The sequence below is a fragment of the Panthera pardus genome, unplaced genomic scaffold (genome assembly GCF_024362965.1).
Source record: "Panthera pardus isolate Hobbes unplaced genomic scaffold, ASM2436296v1 HiC_scaffold_8, whole genome shotgun sequence".
Lineage (NCBI taxonomy): Eukaryota > Metazoa > Chordata > Mammalia > Carnivora > Felidae > Panthera > Panthera pardus.
Genome location: NW_026527013.1, coordinates 50,995,239 through 51,010,925, shown reverse-complemented (window position 1 = coordinate 51,010,925; position 15,687 = coordinate 50,995,239). Strand labels below are relative to the sequence as shown.

At 42.0% G+C, this 15,687-nt stretch overlaps 1 protein-coding gene across 5 annotated transcripts in view; it reads left to right on the top strand.

Moving 5' to 3' along the window:
- Positions 1 to 9,002: 9,002 nt before the first annotated feature.
- Positions 9,003 to 15,687, top strand: part of RAD18 (RAD18 E3 ubiquitin protein ligase) — a 105,141-nt gene continuing 98,456 nt past the window's right edge. For all 5 annotated transcript variants that reach the window (XR_002074784.2, XR_002074783.2, XM_019428290.2 and 2 more), the window contains exons 1-2: positions 9,003 to 9,124; positions 14,300 to 14,381. Coding sequence is in view for 3 of the 5 variants with exons in the window: in XM_019428290.2 (XP_019283835.2) it covers positions 9,074 to 9,124; positions 14,300 to 14,381 (133 nt within the window). In the remaining 2 variants the exon portion in view is untranslated. The remainder of the gene's footprint in view (positions 9,125 to 14,299; positions 14,382 to 15,687) is intronic.

Here is a 15,687-nt window from a genome sequence, read left to right as displayed (position 1 = left end):
CCTTGTAGACTTGTTGAGAGAAGTAAGTTAGTACATGTAAAATGCTTGAGATAGTGCTGAGCACAGAGAAAACCCTCAGTAGAAGTAGCTGCTATAATCCGATAATCATGATCTTGCTTTTTGGAGAGTCTGAATTCCAGTGCCCTAGTCTCAAGGCCACATTCATCTTTTTTCCTAGCAGACTTTGGGGCCTTTGTGTAAATCAGACAAGTTGAACACCTGCTTCCATCCCCCTGGGCTCCACAGGGGAACATGGAGATATCTAATGTTCACATTGAGCACTTACTGTGTGCCAGACACCATTCTAAGCAATTTATAAAGACTATCTGATTCTTTTCCAACAGAAAAGCCGTAAGGTATGAACTATTATTAGCCCCATGAGGTTCAGAAGGGTGGAGTAACTTTCACAGCATCATAGAGCTAGTAAGTGTGCAAACCCGAATGTATGTAGATGAGGTGAATTCATACAACACAAGTGGCACCCCCCGCCCCGGCCCCCATATTAATTTCTTTGTTTCTGACATGACCAGCCAAGGTCTCCGTTCCAGTGATATCAAACACAGAGACACCCGTGTTAGCAGGGACCCCCCCAAGACAGAAGCTCCTGGTTACGTCTCTGTCCTGGTCTCCAGATACACAGACACTACTTACACAAGTGCCTGAAGGAGGGAAGGGGTGGGGATGAATTTGACCCTTTATCCCCTGTAGGCCCAGCTTGAGGTCCTTTGGTAAGTTGGCGCTCACCAAAGGTCGATTAGATGCCAGGATGAGTTGAAGTAAATGAATAAAGAATGAATGTGGTGATTATTCAGAATTTCTAACCCAAAGTTTGGGTCCAGCTTGGTACTCCACTGTCCCCATGTGGCCATTTGTAAAATGGCAGGATCAACAGTCTCCAATTTTTAGTGTGAAAAATTTTAAACATGCAAAAGAATACAGGGAATAGTATAGTTAATCCATTATGTGTATCCTTTGTTTAACAATTATTTGAAACTTTCTGAATATGCTTTATCTTTTTAAAATTTCAAATGAATCACTGACATTGTGACACTTTACCATGAAAGACATCAGCATGTATCTCTAAAAATAACATTTTGTACATAATGACAATCCCATTGTCAACCTGGTCAAATTAATAAGAACGTCTCAGTATAATGCAATACATAATTCATATTCAAAATTCATTGATTGTTCCCAAAAAATTTCTTTGAAAGTTTAGTCTGTTCAAATCAGGGTCCAAACAGGGGTATAATGGGTTCTATTACATCTTTGTTATTTTAGAACAGTGACTTCTGCTCATGACCTGTTGAAGAACTCTGATTAATTTTCTTGTGGAATGCTCCATGGTCTGGATGTGTCCGGTTGCTTTCTCAATCTGCCAGTTGCCTGCTTGCTGTCCCCCATGTTTGTGTGATAAACTAGAAGTTGTACCAAGATGTTTTGTGAGAATCGGTTTCACCCTTTTTTGCAAGAATGCTCTCCAGATGATGTGTGCTTCATATGGTATCACATCTGGAAGTGCTTGCTACTTGGTACCCCCTTTTGGAGATCAAGTGGATTCTCCCTCATCCCTCCATTGAAAAGCTGCATTTTCCCTATAAACAGCGAGTAAATTGTGGTCTGATCATTTGGAACCAGATAAACAATCCAGTTCTACTAGTTTTTGACAACTTCCTTATTTGGGAGCACAGTAAGATGCTCTAGGTTCCTCTGGCACCTCTTCTGCCCCAGATCTCAAATCAGCCATGTATCCAAGCAGCCCAGATTCCTTTCCATGGGAATAGACCACAGTCCATGCACTAGTAAGCAGTGGACCTGAGATTGGAACCGAGCAGTGTGATTTCAGAGCTAGTGCTTTTAACCTCTATGCCCTCTGGTTAATAACGTGTATTGGTGACAATGACAGTAATAATTATGACTGTTACTCCTATGCCGTGGCCAGCCACTCACTGTCAAGTGCCCTGTAGGTGCTTCCCAACATTTAAAAAATTTTTTTAATTTTTATTTATTTTTATAAGAGAGAGAGACAGAGTGCAAGCAGGGGAGGGGCAGAGAGAGGGAGACACAGAATCCGAAGCAGGCTCCAGGCTCTGAGGTGTCAGCACAGAGCCCGATGTGGGGCCCGAACCCACAAACCATGAGATCATGACCTGAGCCAAAGTCGGACAGTCAACCAACTGAGCCACCCAAGCGCCCCTTCCCAACATTTAAAAAATGTAATGGCTATAGCACCCTCAGTGGTAGGCATTATTGTTCTTACCTTGCAGAAAAGAAAACTGAGGCTCTGAAAGATAAGTGGCTTATGTAAGATCGCACGGTAAATGGAAGAGCATGGATGCAAATTGGGGTCTGTGTGACTCTCAGTCCTGTCCTTAGACACTAAAGACCAAATTGGTTGGTGAGAATTCTGTCTTTGGTGATTTCCACCCTGTCTCCTTCCAATCTTTCCTTGCTCTTCTCCCTTTGCCCCAAGTACTTCCTGTATCCAAGGGGCCTAGAGCCCTGATGCTTGTTTGGTACCTTTCCAGGTGATCCACCCCATGAGCGCTTGTGGGGCCCCTTCTTGTGTTCATAGCTGTGCTAGGGCGTGGATGGTCCTGTTGGGAGACAGTAATTTCCATGGAGTGTCTTTGAGGTACAACCTGCTTTAGCACCCCCAGAGGAACATTCAACTTTCCCAGGCTCTGGGAATCTAAAGAGCCTTTAAGAACCAAAGAATTGGAGCTTGAACAGGGAATGTGTATCCAGATATCATGACAGATGGTGGAGGCACAAGATTCAGTTACACATCGTTCAGTTTTTTCCTGGTGGATGGCTGCATCCTTGTAAGGAGGAGTGACTGGAAGCCTACAGAAAGAAGAATTGCATATGAGTTGCTCTTCACAAGGACTGTCATGCCCCTGGGACCTATAAAGTCTGGCACCAGATCAGAAGCAGAGTGGAGATAAGTTTTTGGACCAGAGAACAGGAGAAGGCTACTATGGGCAAGAGGAGGGACTGATAAGCCTAGGGCTCCCACAATTCTGTGTCAGGGGGCTCCCACACCAGGTTTTAGGCATGCAGAAGATTCCTGGGAAGGGGCTTTCTGGGAAGGGGCAGTGTGGTTTTTGCTCACTGTAGCAGTTAGCCAGTGTTGCTGTGTAACAAACCACTCCCAAACTTAGTGGCTTAAGAGAATCAACATTTATTACTTACCATGACCCTGTGAGTGTGTATGTTGAGCAGTTTTTCTGGTCAGAGCTGGCTGAGCTGATCTGTAGGAAGGCAGGTGGCTTGGCTCGAGCTGGATGGTCTAAGATGGCCTCACTCCCATGTCTTGTAGGTGGCTCTGTGTCAGGTGGGGTGACACAGATAACTTGGCCACCTATCTCATCATCCAGGGAGTTGTTAGGGCTTGTTCACATGGTGGTGAGGTTTCCAAGGGCAGCAAGACAGAGGAAGAAGCCCAGCAGACAGGCACTTTTCAAGCCTCTGCTTGCATTACGCTTGTCAATGTTGCAGTGGCCAAAGCAAGTCACATGACCAAGCCCAGAATCAAGGAGTGGAAAAACAGGTTCACGTCTTGATGGAAGGAGTCATATCCTAAAGAGGTGTGGATATAGGAAGGGGAAGAATTTACAACCATTTTTGCAATCTGCATGTTTACAGGGAGCCATTCTTTCTGTCACTACCGACGGCACCCTAATGTTCATTTCGAGCATCCACCCCTACCCCATAAACTCAGACCTAGACAATCTGAGGCACAGTGATTGGTCTAAGGATGGGCATGTGACCCCATTCTGCCCAATGAGATTCAACCTGGTACTTTGGCAGGAGACTATTGGGAATGAGATGTTTGTTTCTGCTCATGCAGTTTTGCCAGTGGAACATAGTCTCTGAGCTTCTGGAGGCCACGTTTGCCACCACATTGGAGAAGCCTTCCCAGGACATTCAGACAACACTGAAGAAAGCAGATGTAAGGCATTAAGAGAGACTGAGGGGAAGGAAAAGAGACCAACCTGCTAAAACTTGGATCAGGCCACACCTGAATACCTACTCCTGGACTTTCTGTTTACATAAACACTCCCTTTTTTGATTAGGACATTTTGAGTTGGCTTTCTAATTCAACATTTGTAACCAAAAGAATCTCAAGTAATACAGCTCCCTCCTTTAAAGTTCTTCCTCTCTGATCTCAAAGCTCTTCCCATCTTCAGACCTTGATTTGGGCAGATATTCTTCATCTAGTTTATTGCTTGTGAGCTCTGCCTGGACCTCTAGGGCCTATAGTAAGTTCTCAGTAAACATTCATTGAAAGCATCCATAAGAAAGGTTGGCACCCCTCCTAAGAAGAGGCTATGATTATGATCAGGCAATCAGTGTCAGGGAGAAGCTTCCAGAGGCAGTGGTATAACAGGCAAGTGGAGCGGATGATGGACACAGTCTGTCAATGTAAAGTAGGCCCTGCTGGCCCCGTGGCTGGGGTCCCAAGGTGGGAGGAGTTAGAAACTGGTGAGAACAAGGCAGGGTGGGGTCCACGGTAATCATGGAGCCCACAGCACTTTCACCTCCTCCTGGCTGCTGCCAACCTGGTCAGCTCCTTGTCACTGTCCTCTTTTATTCTTTTGCCACTAAAATCCTTTATTACCCAGAGTGACCTTTGAAAATGTAGATCAAATCATGTTACCTCCTTGCTTAAAACCATTCAAGGGCTTCCCTCTGTGCTGACAGCAGCATGGTAACAATGTCAGCTATACTTACACAGGGCTGATTAGTTGCCAGGCACCTTTCTAGGCACCTTAGTTACAATAATTCTTGTAATTCTCATAACATCACTGTAAGGCAAATGCTACTATTAACATCCCCATTTTACAGAGGAGAAAACTGAGGAGCAGAGAGGTTCAATAACTAGCCTGAGTCCACATGGATTAAAATCCAAACTTTTTATCAAGGCCTGGAGCCCTTCCACCCTCAGGTCTTTGCATGGCTGCCCCTATCTCATTATTGGGTCCTGGCACCAATGTCATGTTCTCAGAGAGGAGTTCCCACATTATCCATTTTATAGTGCTCCCTACTCTCTATTGCATCATCCTTTTTCACTTACATATTACTTGCCATTTTATTAAATTATCTTCGTTTTCTTACATACACCCTTGTTTCTGTCTGGGTCCCCTCTTCCCTCTCAGGGTATCAGCTCCTTAAGAACAGGGACTGTGACTCTCTTGTTCACCTTCATGTTCCAGCACTTGGCACAGGTGGATAGCGGCTCAGTAGGGGAGGGGAAGACGGGAGGACAGGAGGAAAGAAGTCCTGAGCTCCTTCAATGACCTCCCTCCCATGACCAGAGCAGGCATGGGCCCTCAGAGGGAGAGAATGGAGCACAGAGAAGAGTGTGATGAAAAGACACTGCAAAGGAAATCGGGGCCCTGGGAGGCCTTAGGGTGTGGCCAGGCCATCCCCACACTTCCTGGGAGGATGTTTCCCTGATTAAGGTTGTCAGATTTCACAAATAAAACTACAAGATGCTCAGTTAAATTTGAATTTCAGATTAAAAGTGCCTAAAAATTAAATTAAATTAATTAAAAAAATTTTTTTAGGTATAAATATGCCGTGTATAATATTTGGGATATATTTATATTAAAAATTGTTTGCTGTTGGGGTGCCTGGGTGGCTCAGTCCATTGAGTGTTGGACTTCAGCTCAGGTCATGATCTCGCAGTCCATGAGTTTGAGCCCCACATCAGGCTCTGTGCTGACAGCTCAGAGCCTGGAACCTGTTCTGATTCTGTGTCTCCCTCTCTCTCTCCCCTGCCCCACTCGTGCTCTGTCTCTCTCTCTCTCTCTCTCAAAAATAAATAAGTGTTAAAAAATTTTTTTAATTAAAAAAAAAGTTTGCTGTTTATCTGCAATTGAAATTTACAAGGCATCCTGTATTTTCTCTGGTGGCCCTATCCCAGACCTTCACTTTGTGCTAAGTGCAAAGCGTGATTCTGCTGAGCATTAGTCTGCTTTTAAAATATGGAACATTTTGTTTTCACTCCTGAATGAGGAAGTACAATCTCTTTATCGATCTAAGAAAAGGAGAATGTCTGTGGAAACAGTAGCTTAGAGTGGATTGGCTCCAAGGTGCCAGATAAATATCATGGGGAGGACAAAGCAAATGCCTTTGTCCTGAACTCAAAGGTGCTTTCAGAACCCGTTTGTGCTCTTGCCTGGCCTTTCCTTTCCAGGCCCAAAGGTGGGCTTGAGTGGGTGCTGTCAAAGAGGGCAAGAAGAGTATCAAGTATCGAGTATCAAGTATCCAGGATCGAGAATCGTTCAGCCTGTGAGGAAAAGATTCACAGGAATGTGGGCTGATCCCAGTGATTACTTATACATTCAGTCTCCGTGAGCAGCTGGTGGCAGGAACTCAGAGATGAATGGCACTGGGTGCTACCCTGGAGACTCTCCAGAGATGGAGAGCTGGATCTGGAGCCCAGGACCAACGAGAGATGCCTGTCCCCAATCTGTCTTCATGACTGAATGGGAAGACTGCATTTCTTTCCCTCTCTCTCTCTTTCTCTCTCTCCTTCTTCATTCTTTTTCTCTTTTCTCTCTCTTCTTTTTCTCTCGCCTTTCTAGCCTTTTGTCACCTTCAACCTACAAGTACCATAAAGGAAAAATTACTAGTGCACTCAGACCTGGGGCCTGGTCTCTCCAAGCCCCTGCTCCCCCTCCCCGCTACCGCCTCAGGAACTAGGCAATACCTACAATTACCCTTGGAGTTCATTTGCATGCCCTTCTCTAATTGGTTGATACAAACCCATTGTATTCCCTAACCCTCCACTCCTCTCTGCCACTCTCCACCCTCCCGTTGGAGCCCCATAAGGTACAGCATCCTGGGAGCCTCAAACTTCTAAACAGAGGCTTTGTCTGCTCAATTACTCTTCCATAAAGTGGATGATCCTTTAAGGTTTGGGGTTAAGAGACCTAGATTCAAGGCTGGACTTTGCCACTGACAAGCTATGTGATCTTGAATGAGTCTCTTTGCTTCTCTGAGACTCATTTGCCGAATCTATAAAATGAGAATAATTCTCATGATGAGGTGTTTTTATGAGAATACTCTGTAGTGGTGAATGTGGACTCAAGCCAGACTGCCTGAGTTCAAATCCTTCCTCTTCCACTTACCAGTAGAATGCCCTAAGTGAGTTACCTTTTTACTTCCTTTTCCTCATTTGGTTGGAGTGAGTCTGAAATAAGTCAAATTGTATAAAAACACCCGAACAGTGCTTTGCACACAGGTGTCTAATGAATGTCAGCCTTTATTGTAATGGGTATTAAAGTCTTTTGTCCAAATGCTGTTAATGTTATTATTGTCCAATGAATAATTGGGCATAGGCTGGGAAAAATCAATTGAATACAGCTCTGGCTTGGGAGCCAGAATTTCTAACGAAGCAAGCCTAAAGAAGTGAAGACTTAACTTCTCCAAGCCTCAGTGCCTTTGTCTGTATGATGGCAATAACAACTTTACCACTACCTACTTCACAGTGTGGCTCAAGTGCCTGGACAACAGTAAGCACTTAAAAAAAGTATTTATTGGGGCACCTGGGTGGCTTAGTCGGTTAAGCATCTGACTTTGGCTCAGGTCATGATGTCATGGTTCATGAGTTTGAGCCCCTCATCAAGCTCTCTACTCTCAGTGCAGAGCCTGCTTCAGATCCTCTGTCCCCCCTCTCTCTGCCCCTCCTCCACTTGTTCTCTCTCTCTCTCTCTCTCTCTCATTCTCTTTCAAAAATTAATAAACTTAAAAAAAAGTATTTGTTGAATGAGTGAATGAATGCATGGACCTTGTTGGGTAGCAGTGACAAGCAGCAGGGGTCTGACCGGAGCAATGTTAACTGCTGACTTGGGGCCATGAGACCTGATGCAATGAAGGTCCACATAAAGCAGTGGGGGAGTGCTGAGTTAAACTGACAGACTGGGCGGTATGATGGTCATCTTCACATTTGGATAATGGGCATTCTTTATACTTGCTTGATGAGAGTATAAATGCATTAGTATAAATCAGCCTTTTTGGCAAATCATATAATGCTATCACAGTTTTAAAAGAGCGCACAAATTGACCTAGTAGTTCCATTGGTAGGAAATCATCCCCCAGATGTCTTGCCTCAAGTGTGCCAAGATGTATATAGATAGTATGTTCATTGTAACTCTTTGCAATAGTGAAAACCTGGAAATAACCTAAATGCTCCACAGAATGGGAATAATAAATTGTGGTACACCTATGTTATTGACTTTGTAGCTAGGAATGAAGTAAATATGTTCGTATTAGTATGGAGAGGCCTTAAGATGTGTGGTTAAATAAAGGAACAGAAAAACTCGTTGACAAAGCTATGCATTTAATTTAATAACATTTGTGGGGGAAAAAAAGCCGTATCTATATATCTGCATAGGAAATATAAGAAAGTAAATATCTGAAAGAGTTAGGGTGGTTGTCTCTGCAGAACTTTTATTTATTTTATTTTTTTTATTTTTAATTTGAGAAAAAGAACTCCCGTTTAAAGTCCAAAGGCCCTATTTGTAGTCTGGGCAATGACACTGTATGATTCACTGTTTTGAGCCGAAGTTTCCTCTTGTGTTAACTAGCAATGGTAATATTCACCTCTCACGGTTATGATGGGGTGACACGAAATACTAGGTATGAAAACACCTGCTCAGAGAGGGGAGCAATCACGGAGGGCGAGGTGAGGGGGAGGAATGAGCCTGGACCTTGAGAGGTTTGGCAAGGTCCGGATTTGACTTGATTCTTGACTGTCTTTCCCTAACATTCCACAGGCATCTATTTATCAAGGGTCTGCTACAAAACCTAACGTGGGCTTTTCAACCATTTACCTGCCCTGAGAGGCAAAGGGGGGGGGGGGGGGGCGCGCAGTGCGGGGGGGGGGGGGGGGTCTTTGGCGGCGCTCCGCCCATGTACTACAACTCCCAGCAGGCTCCGCACACGCCTCAGGCGCGTCGCTGGCTGCTGACGTATCGCCATAGCGCGGGGAATTTCGAGTAGCTGTGGAGCGCGGGGAGGACAGTGGGTGACGGACCCCCCAGCCTATCTAGGAGAAGCCATGGACTCCCAAGTCGAGCCTCGGTGGCCTCCAGGCTTGGCAGTCATGAAGGTGAGTGGTCTGGGGAGGTTGGGGGCACCCGGGTGTCCGGGAGGCCAGCCCCGCCTTGAGGAGGAGAAAGGATGTGATGTGAGCCTCGAGCTGGGCCAGGGTACCCGGTTCGGCTCTGCCCCTGAGCGACCTAGTAGATTTGAGCCTCCTGCTGAGAAGTGACGGTGTCAGGCCTCGGTCCCTTATGGGGAACTTATGTTGGTCGCCTTTTGGAACCGGGTATTTTCAGCAAGAACAATGACCTCGAGAAAAATAGTCCAAACAGTGAAAACGACAGTGACAACTAATCCTTTTTGAGGGCCTACTACTTGTCGAGCATTACGTAAACTCTCGCAGTACGTTAGTTGAGAATTTCCCCTAGTGACACCGGACTTGATTTGGTTTGAACCCTCCATCAGATAACACTTATTTAATCACCTAGCGAAACAGGTCGTCTCCTTCCCATTCTTTCATTTCTTCTAATCACCTGGTGCTGGTTTGCTCTAACCCCTCCCTGACCTGTCCTAACTCCTAACAGTTGTGCATCGCTTTTAAACAAGACAGGCTCAGCCTTAGCCTTTTGTTTCATTGTATTATTTCACTTAAGTAACTTTTTTTTTTTGCAAGTCATTCCAGTTCCATTTGCTATAGTGGTGAGCCCTGGGTTCCTGCTGTGCTTGATCAAGAGCAAATACACTTTGCTGTGCTAGCTAAGAATCAGTTGCTTGGTTTTTCTTCTTGCTCTGTAATTATGCATTTCTGTTTGTGTGCAAGACCACTTTCTAGTTGTTATCCCTCACTTTTGTAAATTTGGGGATTATGGTGTCTGTCCCACTGACTCATAAGACTTGACTTTGAGGATTAAGTGAGGGGACTTGGAGGATAGGGTCTTATTCTTCTTACTGTCATCAGTGTCATCTACAGAGCTTGGGGACTCGAGATAGCCCCATGGTGAACAGCTGACATTGTGAAGGGATCTAGGAAAGCTGTGGTTTTGGAGACGTGGTGGCCTTGACACAAAGTTACAGTGGAAAGGAACATAGATTTGAGTTCAGTGGTCCTCAGTTAGATCTGGTGTCTGGCTCTTATTTAACCGTGTCATCTTGAGTCGGCTACTTAACCTCCCTCAGCGTGAATTTCTTCAAAGTGGAGACAAAAATAAATAGTTCATACGGTTGGTTAAATGAGTTGATGTGTGTGGGTAGGGATCCTGTCTGGCTTATTCACTGTGCTTGGCACCGTGCATGTTCAAAGATTATTTGCTGATTGGTTGAAGGTAGTATCTGGAAGGTACTAAGCATTCAATTAATACGTCTTTATTATCATTAGCACTTAACATGTGTGAAGTGTTCCTTTCATCCCTTTTTATTTGTTGTGAAGATTGAATTGGATAAAGGAAATAAAAGCTTATAAAGCTTTTTGATGTGTAGATTTGAGCATATTTTATATATTACCACAACTTCCACAATGTTCTTTAGAAGCAGGTTCCATGTCTTCTCTGGATTTGATGTCTCACCAGAGCACTGAATACAGGGTTCAGCACCCGAGAGTGTTCAACGATGGGGTTGATTTAGCCCATATTAGAATCATAGTGGAGAGCCAGCCCCCTTCCAGTATTTCTTTTCTACTTTTCAATAGGTCTTTTATTTTGTTTTTATTGTTTGTACCTCTTAATACTCTTCATTTTGCCCTTCCCCCATCCACCTCCCTGGTGGCAACCACCAGTTGTCTGTATTTAAGGGGCTGTTTTTTGTTTATTTGTTTTGTTTTTTTTAGATTCTACATATAAGTGAAATCATGTGGTGTTTGTTTTCCTCTGTCTGGCATATTTCACTTACATATTACCCTCTGGATCCATCAATGTTGTCACAAATGGCAAGGTCTCATTCTTTTTTATGGCTTTGTAATGTTACATTGTATATATGTACCATATCTTTTCTATGCATTCATCTATCCATGGACACTTGGGCTGCTTCCATACCTTGGCTTTTGTAAAAAATGCGACAATAAACATAGGGGTGCATATGTCTAGTAGTGGAATTACTGGATCATATAGAATTTCTGTTTTTAATTTTGTGAGGAACCTCCATAGTGTTCTTCACATTGGTTGCACCAATTTACATTTCTACCAACAGTGCAGGAGGGTTCCCTTTTCTCCACATCCTCACTAACACTTGTTATTTCTTGTCTTTTTGGTACTAGCCATTCTGACCGGTGTGAGGTGATATGGTGGTTTTGATTTGCATTTCTCTAATGATGAGTGATGTTGGGCATCTCTTCGTGTCGGTTGGCCATCTGTATGTCTTCTTTGGAAAAATGTCTATTCAAGTCCTCGGACCATTTTTTAATTGGATTATTTGGGGGGTTTTTTGGTGTTGAGTTGTGTAAGTTCTTTATATGTATTTTAGATATTAACCTCCCATTGAGTGTATCATTTGCAGACATCTGCCATGCAATGGGTTGCATTTTTTTGTGTTGTTGATGGTTTCTTTTGCTGTGTGAAAGCCTTTTATTTTGGTGTAGTCCCAGTGCTTGGATGTTTACTTGTTTCCCTTGCCCGAAGAGACATATCTATAAATATGTTGCTAAGGTGATGTCCAAGAAATTGTTGCCTAGGTTTTCTTTTAGGAGTTTTTTGGTTTCAGGACTCACATTTAAGCCTTTAATCCATTTTGAATTTATTTTTTACATGGTGTAAGAAAGTGCTCCAGTTTCATTCTTTTGCATGTAGCTCTCCAGTTTTCCCAATACCATTTATTGAAAGGACTGTCTTTTCCCCATTGTATATTCTTGCCTCCTTTGTTGTAGATTAATTGATGGTATAGGTGTGGGTTTATTTGTGGGCTCTCCGGCCTGTTCCATTGATCTATGTGTTTTAATCCCTTTATAATGTATTTGCCAATTTGTTACATAGTTTCTGCTTGAACTTTTCCAGGGAAGAAGAATTAGCTGCTCCTGGAAACTGTGTTTGAAGCTTTCTTCCTTTGAGGTGAAATCTGCCTCTAAATCCCAATAAGCTAGGATCCATGGACAGACTTTTGTATTTGAAATTATTTATAAAATTTCTGTTTGTATGTGTTTTCCTGAGAAGAGAGTTCATAGTTTTTATCCCTATTTTAAAAGGGATCTGTGACCAAAAAAACTTAAGAACTTTTTCTCTAGTTATTAAGTCTTTTCACTCACTTTTTCCTTCCTTCTTCCACTTTGCCCTCTTCTCTCTAAGTTGAAGAAGTCCTGGAGCATTCCACTTGACCGCTCTCTGTTTCCTGCACTGCATGTTATGGTCTTGAAGTGGCGTGACCAGAAGTTTTTACAAGAATGTTATAGTTCATCTGATACAGTATCACCTTCCACAAATCTTGCTGGGCATGTGTCAGAACTACTCCTCCAGAAGAGAGAGGATGATTAGGTAGAAGAAAGCACAAGAGAGTGGATGCTCGGACTCTGGCTTCCAGTCCTGTCTCTGCTCTTAATTGATTTTCAACACAGTCTTCTAGTGGTTGGTGTCATTGGTAGCTTACCATCGAAAATAATAGAAGATTTTGACATTTTAATGTTTATTTCCCTGGATTTTTAACAATAGGAATTTCTAGTTTTGACAGATTATGAATGGAGTATGAGTATAGAGTAGAAAAAATTAAAATTCAGATTAAATAAAAGAACAAATGAAAGTTACTCATCATCCAACCATCCAGAGATAACCACTGTTTAATGTTTTCTCCTGTTTTCCTTCAGTTTTTCTTGTGTATGATGCGTATATGGATTTGAAATTTGGGAACCCTTTGGAGTCCACTTCTTGGGTTTGATTCAACCACTTATAAGCACTGTAGGCTTCATCTTTAAAACTGGGATATAGATAGTATAGACTTCATAAGATTATTACGGAGATTAAACTGTATAGTCTTATTGTGATGTATTGTAGATTTGTTCTCTGATTTTTGTTTTGTTTTTTTAGTTTCCATTAAACATGAATGTTTTCCCATGGCATTAATTATTCTTTAAAAGTGTGTGTTTTTTTAAATGGCTACACAGTATTTCATCATATAGGCTGTTAGTGACATTAGTCATTTTTGTTTGTATTTTTAAAACTTAGGTAATACACTCATAGTTAAAAAATATGAAATGAAAAGTAAAAGTCTCCCTTCCAACTTGTCCCTTATCTGTCCAGTATTCTGACCCCCGTTGCCATTATTTATTACATAATGTGTGTCTTTTCAGAATTTCTTCATATGTATCCAAGGTAAAAATAGAATACATATTTATTCTACCCTCTCTTTTTAACAAAAAGTAGCCTGCCTTACTTCCTCTTTGCACTTACCTTGGCAGTCTTTCCATATTGGTACATGAGAAAGCTCCTTCTTTTTTTTTTCCTTTTTTCTTTTTCTCTTACATATCTGCTCAGCATGCTGTTGAATGCAGAATAACATTTTATTTTAAATGATTTAGAAGATTTTGGGTTGTGAGAATAGATCCTTTCCTGTTTGGATTGCATTCCAGGCTGATGCACATCTGTCTGCCTTCCCAGGTTAACTACTGCCTTACTTCTTCTGCTGTCACTGGCTCTACCTCTTTCCAGGGCTTCCTCATTTGGCTCCACTGTGTAGTAACTAACGTGGTATTATGCAGAAAGCATCGGACTGAGTGCCATTAGGGAGACAGGAAGTTTTGTCCTGGCTTGACTTATGCCCAGTATGTGTGTTTGCTTCCTCATTTGTGAAGTAAGGGCTTTAACTAGATGATTTTGAGTGTTTGACTTTAAATATTCTCTAATTTTGTCCTTAACCTGTGTGGTGAGTGCTTGTTGGTACCTTTTACCCAACAGTGACTGTAGGCCAGGGAATGGGGTCTGAAGAGGAGGAAGCTTGGAGTAAGAGCTGGAAAACACATGGCAAATGAAACAGGAATGGAGTAGCCCTTTTGTGAAGGGTTGCCGATAAGGAGCAGGAATCTGTAGTGTCACTTTATCTGTCTTAAAGCCTTTTTGGTAACCTGACATTTGAATGTGTAAGTCATGTGGGAGAGGTTTTTCTCTATTTGTCAAGATCTCTTGCGGTTTATGTGGAGTTAATTTTGGGTTTGTATATTCACAAAGGAGTATTATTAAATTGGTTTTTTTAGAGGATGGAGAAAGTTCTGTGGCAGATGGTCCAGTCTTGGTGGCTCTCTGACAGGTATATATGTATTTTTGCATTTCAGACACTAGATGATTTGCTGCGGTGTGGAATTTGCTTTGAATATTTCAACATTGCAATGATGATTCCTCAGTGCTCACATAACTGTAAGTACGCACTGTCTCTGTGAACTAGTATAAGTGTGATTTTTATATAAGGTAGTGTTTATTTAACACTCATTTATTTCTTACCGTTAGCTCCTCTAGCTTGAGGTTTTCAGAAGGTATTTTCTGCCATCTTCCTCTTGGATATTTTTTTTTTAAAGCAGAAAATTATTATATTTCAATACACAACTTTTGTACAACCATAAAGTACAACATCACTGTAAAGTGTTGGTGAGAAAACGTAGTATGTAATTTGCAGTGCCTGGCAAATAGTTAACATCCTTAATCACAAATGATCTCTTAGAAACCAGTAACAAAGACATTAATATGCTTAACAAACATTAATATGCTTAACAAACATTAATATGCTTAACAAAGACATTTCCAAGGGAAATGAACAAAAAAAACACAGAGGAAGGTGAAATAACAAATAACTAGTAAGGGTTAAGGACATATAAAGATGATTGAACTGAACAATAACAGAAGAGAAGCAATGTCTTTGTAACATCACATTGTCAAAGATTAAAACACTGACATCTAATGTTTGTACTGTTTTAGAAAACAGAAGTCTCATAAACGCAGGGGGACAGGATGGATGACAATCTAAACAGTTTTGGGAAATGTCTACTTTTGACTCAAAATACTAATTTTGGATATCCTTATTTCCAGTGAACTGGAACTACTGGGACTATTTCAACAGATTAGTTGGAGAAATTCACAGTAATTTATATATGAGCATGTTGACCACATAAAAATTTATAGCTAATGTGGGGGCCCATAAGACCATTTGCATAATAGTTTGTTTATCAGCGTACCCCAAAAGGATATGCACAAAACTCCATTAACAGATAATGTTGGGAAGTGGTATTAGAAGGGGAGAAAGCATTTAGGAAGTAAAAATGCTATCGTTCACAAATTTCTGTGTCCTTTGAAATCTGGGAAAAGATACCTTTTTATGAATCAATTTTAAATTTACCCTGTGATAAGTGAAAATTATAAATATGTGCACTTCATACTTACGGGAACACTGAGATGAAGCCTTGTAATCATACCATCATGAGCTTGTCTGTGTCATGACATCTCCATCATTCAAGCTCCCAATATTTATTAAAAAAAATTTTTTTTAATGTTTATTTATTTTTGAGACAGAGAGACAGATTGTGAATGGGGGAGAGGCAGACAGAGGAGACAGAATCTGAAGCAGGCTCCAGGCTCAAACTCATGAACTGTGAGATCGTGACCTGAGCTGAAGTCAGATGCTTAACTGACTGAGCTAGCCAGGCATCCCTCAAGTTCCCAATAGTTAGTC